At 35.5% G+C, this 5,444-nt stretch overlaps 1 protein-coding gene across 2 annotated transcripts; it reads right to left on the reverse strand.

The window, feature by feature from the left end:
* Positions 1 to 343: 343 nt before the first annotated feature.
* LOC107411286 (arogenate dehydratase/prephenate dehydratase 2, chloroplastic) lies at positions 344 to 4,907 on the reverse strand. 2 transcript variants are annotated; one of them, XM_016018838.4, is made up of 12 exons: positions 4,402 to 4,906; positions 4,227 to 4,294; positions 4,010 to 4,102; positions 2,889 to 3,089; positions 2,730 to 2,810; positions 2,342 to 2,437; positions 2,172 to 2,249; positions 1,915 to 2,004; positions 1,755 to 1,822; positions 1,508 to 1,589; positions 1,348 to 1,421; positions 344 to 647 (listed from the first exon to the last, which is right to left on the reverse strand). In XM_016018838.4, the coding sequence occupies exons 1-11, from the start codon at positions 4,685 to 4,687 to the stop codon at positions 1,362 to 1,364; spliced, it is 1,203 nt and encodes a 400-aa protein (XP_015874324.1). In that variant the 5' UTR covers positions 4,688 to 4,906; the 3' UTR covers positions 344 to 647; positions 1,348 to 1,361. The 2 variants fall into 2 exon arrangements, with proteins under 2 accessions (XP_015874324.1, XP_015874325.1); XM_016018839.4 differs by lacking the exon at positions 344 to 647 and adding an exon at positions 727 to 894 and having other exon boundaries at positions 4,402 to 4,907.
* Positions 4,908 to 5,444: the final 537 nt, after the last annotated feature.

Here is a 5,444-nt window from a genome sequence, read left to right on the forward strand (position 1 = left end):
TTTGTGAAATAAATGTACTTGTATCATGTTTAAACATTCAATTTTTCAGATTAATTATGTGATGCTAAAGGGCTTATCAACTCAATGAAAATATATAATGCTAATGGAATAATACCATCAGCCTATTCATGAACGCGCTAATGGAATAATACCATCAAAGTCTATTCATGAATGTCCTGCATTACTTGCCCCACATACATAGACCGCCAAAAATGTGTAACCTGAACCTGAATCCATATTTTTCCTTCCATTATCTCTTAGGTTGAAGCCCACTCAGATATTTCAAAAAATAAAAATAAATCATAATTTCAAGAATATGATTAAAATAAATAAATAAATAAAATAAAAACAAAAAACAAAAACTTTTAATCATTAATCAACTGGTTCTACTAATTACATGAAAAAATACCGAGAGAAAAAGGCCAAAACATCAACCAAGTGGGAAAATAACCAACATATGCAACTCACAAGCTACTCTTAAAGCATTTTGTGTTACTTGACCACTTCTCTTGAGCATAAAGAATAAAGCAAGAGAAAAAACCTGCGCTAGAAACTAATCAGCCGAGTATTCCTCCATTATCCCAGTTTCAGCAAGCCGATCTCCATATAAAAGGGAAAAAGCACAACAGCTCAAAATAAACTACGCACTACACCAAAAAGGTGATTCAAGTCACTACCCAGAAAAAAAAAAAAAAAAAAAAAAAAAAAAAAAGGATGCAGCAAACATCTTTTAACACATCATGCCATACAATCGGTTTAAGCATACAAGTCTTGCAGAAGTTTGTTGTAATATTCCCTTGAAAAAGTTACATAATTGTGCAACTAAAAATACTAATAAGCATCCCTTTTAAACAAATTTAGCCATTAAAGTAGATAGGTCTCTAGTTTCTATTCCTGCATCAACAAATCAGCAACCCATCATCTATAGCTAATTATCAACAAATCTTGAATAAACAATTACCAAAATAAGACATTTGTTACATCAAATAAGTTATATCACAACCAATCTAGTCATATTTCTATTCTCTGTGTACCGTGCTTCCCTTTTAAGTGTTTTAAGATAATAAGAACCAACAACATACGATAAAATGTTGACTTCTATTGTAATATGTTATATATACATGCAGAAATGTCAAAATTGATCAATCAGAATGTGGTCTCAACAAGGAAGTAAAATTCATCATAGGATTCACTGAGCTATTAAGGTTCAAATAAGGAGCCAAAACAAAGTATTTCCATAGCATCAAGAATAACAGAAGGCACTTTTCTGAAGCAGAATGCCTTGACTATTGAAACCAGCAAAAGAAAACGGCATGTAAAAAATTTGCACATCGATTTGATTCTTACCAGATATACAGGTCTCATATCATACTTGTGTCAACCGGGTAACTTCCGAGCACCCGCAAGAATGTAGCTACCTCCTGCCAAGTGAAAGTATGATTTAATTATGGCAATGGGTAATATTTGATTCTTTCAAAGAATATTAGTATATTTAAACAAAATGGACCTTTAGATTTCTAAGGGCATTCTGCGCTTGCTGGTCAGCCATAGATGCTTCAAAATCCACATAGAAAAGATAATCAAAGTATCTGAAAGCGAATACAAAGACCTCATCAGGACAAGGATCAAGTTTAATCAAAGTATTTGCTAAATACAAAACAAACAATAATAATGGGGTTTCCAACAGTACTGGAGGAACAGAAGCTAAAGTAGCATGGGTATAGAAAGCAACTTAGATCAAATATTAAATGTACTTTGGGAACCCATTGCTATTGTCATCAGATGCTCTCAAGGGCTGTTTCCGCAAGGGACGGCTTTCAATCTGGTACAAAATTAAATTGTAAAAGCTGTAAATGCAGCCTCCTATGCAAAACCAAATGCAAATTCAAGAAGGCATAATAGTTTCAGAGCTACCTTTGTAAGGTTGATTTCACGAAGAGCAAAACAAGCAAGTGCCTTGAAAAGGACTCCAGGGCCTTCCTCTAGTGAAAATACTATACTTGTCTACAAGAACAATAAACTAATTCATTCAGGGTGAAATCAGCTGTCACAAAAGTGATTGTATATCAAAGTGAAAATTCAACAGAATTTCACTTAGAAGGAACTGTTGGATTGAGAAGCAAATCTCCTCAGGAATTAGACTTTGAATAATGTAGTATCCTAAAGCTAACCTTGAATGGCCTATCTGTCCCTGGAATAATAGGTTCTCTTGCCAGCATTAAAAACCGTGTAACGTTATCGCAATCATCCTGGAAAAAGGAAGTCTAAGAATGAGCATTGCAGTGATGATATATAGTGAGAACACAAGTACAAATGATAACAACAGTTTTGCTGCACAAACCTGAATATCTTGTGCAAGTATATCCAAACCATAAATCATTCCAGCAGCTGAGCTAGCAACTGCTCCTACGTCTTTTAGATTGTTGAAAGCAACATGCTACAAGTTTTAGCAATCAAGTTAGACTGAATAAGGAGGCAACCTGATTTGAAATCAATAAAGGTGTTTGTCCGCTTATGGATCAAAATATTAAATCAAGGAGACAGACAGACAGACAGAGATGGAGACAGAGAACAGAGAGATATAGAGGGTTTGTCCTGCTTGAAATAGGCCGAAAACATTTCAGCTTAGCATAACTTGAGGATGACAATTAAGCCGTGAAGCCTAAATGCCTGGAATCAAAACTATCAAGAGTATAAAAGAACTGAACAACAACCAGATAAAATCTTACCTTCGCTGCACCAGCAGTATCATCCACGGCTTCTCTGACCAAACCAAACCTTGTTAATGTGTTCTCACATTGAGCCAGAGCCTGAGAACAGCCCAGTATTGGAAAGCAATCCACAACAAAAGAATGAATAGAAATCAGATGTAGGAGAACCCTGTGTACCTGTGGATGACTAAGAACCCTTTTCAAGTCTTCAAGCTTAACACCATGATTGGCTAGTAAGCAATGCCGAACTGCAAATTTCACTTCCCCTACAATATGTAACCTGTGCCGGAGTAAAAGATCATAATTTCTGTGGATGCTTCCACCTAATGAATTCTCAATCGGTAGAACTGCTCTGTCCACAAGCCACCGCTCAACAGCCTGCCAAAAAGAAATAAATGGAAAAACAACTTTTAGCTTAAATTCAGAACAAATCCATAGTTTGACTGAACAACTGATCAGTTTAAATTAATTCACTAGATGACTTTCAGGGGGTCTTCCTTTCTTATCTGGAATTTAGAATTAATCTCTTATTAATTGGAGTACAAAGAAACCAAATAAATATGTTGGAATTGGAACCACCTACAGGAAAAACAAAACCTGTTTCTACGTTCATTTTATATTGAAAGAAAATGTTTTGTGAAATAACACCCGTTACATCCTAGCTAGAGAAAATGTAAGCAATAAAATTAAATAATACAGCTGCTAATTTGAAATGGAGATAAACCATGAACATTTTCTGATTTTTGTATAAAATCGTTTTAGCATACTTCTTACTTCACCCAATACCAATCCCATACCACCAAAATTTTAGAGTCAAAATATGTTACAGAACCCATACCCACTCTTTACCAAATAGCTTGACCAAATAATATTTGAACCAAATGTGCGACATCAGCAGAGCTAATTTGAAAACGGAGAGAAATCTTGAAAAAGTTTTAGAGTTTGTTCCAAATCTTTTTGTCTACTGATACTCTTATCATCATGTCCATAACCACAAACATTTCCATAATCACCATGTAAGTTTTTAGCTTCAACGGTAACCCTACCAACCCACTAGAAAACTACCACCTGAACCAACCAATAATCAAAAGGACTCTAAATAGCCTGAATCCGTTAAATGAATGCTTTTCTATTTCAATAATTGAGTTCATAAAAAAAAAGAAAGAAAATGAACTTCATAACATGTAAGTTGTAATCGGTATCATAGACCAAGAAACCAATATCTTTCTCGCATTGCTGATGGTTAAGAGATTGTATAAAAACACTATTAGTAGAATAAAGAGTGTAAAAGTAGTCACTTCAAAAGCAGTATCGAATTGTTCGCAAGGCACCGCTTCACAATTAGGGTACGCCTTTTCTGCAGCCGATTCACTGTATGCGCCACGAACCCCCTACAATTCCAACCATTCATTTTCACATAAACAATCAATTCCATTGAATACCAAATTGACAATATAACAGCAAACAGAACACAAAAGTTCCCACAACAAATTATATATACATACGCATATATACCTGGTATGCAACACGAAGTCGAGGCTCATCGGACACCGAATTGGAGGACTGGGTCGAAGATAAAGGCACTGAAACAACCAAACAAACCACCCCGTGAATGACTCTGTGAATGTGAAAATCGAAATGCAAAATGTGAATTGGTGGTAGGAGGAGGCAAGACGGAGAACTCTAGTACTTGGAAGAGTCTGCAAATCCTTAGATACGACGTCGTAAGGAAAGTCCTCCAACACGCCCTGCATTTCGAGAGCTCGACCAACGGAGCGGTTGTTGCCGGTGCCGGTGCCGTCTTCGCGTAGAGAGGCGATAACCGGACGGCCACGACGCCGTTTTGAAAAAGGTTCGGGGATGGTTATGAATTTTCTGGGCGTGTGGTCGGACGGCGAAGCTTTACAGGTGAGGTGGCGAGGAAGATGAGTCGTCCGTGATCGAGTTATTAAAGAAGCCGCCGCCATTCGAGGCATAGAATGGAAATGACAAAGCGGCTGCTTAAAAAGAGAGAGAGAGAGAGAGAGAGAGACGCAAGTGCGATACAGTTGGAAGACTGGACGGGGCGGAGAAAATGAGGCAGTTGTTGACACGAATATAGAAGAAATCTGGATTTTTTTTTATTTTTCTTATTTTTCATTTTCCTTTTTCATGTAAGAAATAAGAAATCAGGATTTGTCCGCTTAGATTCATAGCCGGGGGAAGAAGGGAAACAACATATCCAACATCCACCCCAAACACGGAACGATAAATATAATATTAAAATTATTATAAATTATTTTTTACATAACTAATAAAAATATAGAAAAAAAATCATTGATTCCTTTAGTTTGCTAAAATATTATTCACCGTCTTAAAATTTCAAATTCATCCTTCGCAAACAGCCGTTTTTTTACTACCCTTTTATTTAAGGGATAAAAGATAAAAGGGTAATTTAGTAAATGCATTGAAATTTTGTATAAAAAATTAAATCGTAAAGGGTGGGTTAAAATGAAGTAGGAATAGAATGCATTTTTTTTTTTCGGTAATAGTGGCGTAAATTAGCTTGTTATGCATGTTTTGCTCTCTTCCCACTGTCACAACTTTCTAAATATTAGAACGAAAAATAAAATAAAATAAATGATTAATAAAAATTCCAGATTTGTTTACTTTTGGTTCACTTTTTCTTTTTCTTTTTTTTTATTATTTTGAATATATTTGGGGCTTCAGGGGAATTTATCTTTGGTTTAAATT

The sequence above is a fragment of the Ziziphus jujuba genome, chromosome 10 (genome assembly GCF_031755915.1).
Source record: "Ziziphus jujuba cultivar Dongzao chromosome 10, ASM3175591v1".
In the NCBI taxonomy this organism is placed as follows: domain Eukaryota; kingdom Viridiplantae; phylum Streptophyta; class Magnoliopsida; order Rosales; family Rhamnaceae; genus Ziziphus; species Ziziphus jujuba.

Excerpts from the sequence above, each read along its gene's own strand:
- LOC107411286 (XM_016018838.4), bottom strand. The coding sequence starts at position 4,687 with ATGCCTCGAATGGCGGCGGCTTCTTTAATAACTCGATCACGGACGACT. Across the intron at positions 1,590-1,754 it reads AATAGCAATGGGTTCCCAAA|ATACTTTGATTATCTTTTCT; the intron begins GTACATTTAATA and ends ATTCGCTTTCAG. Across the intron at positions 1,422-1,507 it reads ATGCCCTTAGAAATCTAAAG|GAGGTAGCTACATTCTTGCG; the intron begins GTCCATTTTGTT and ends TTCACTTGGCAG.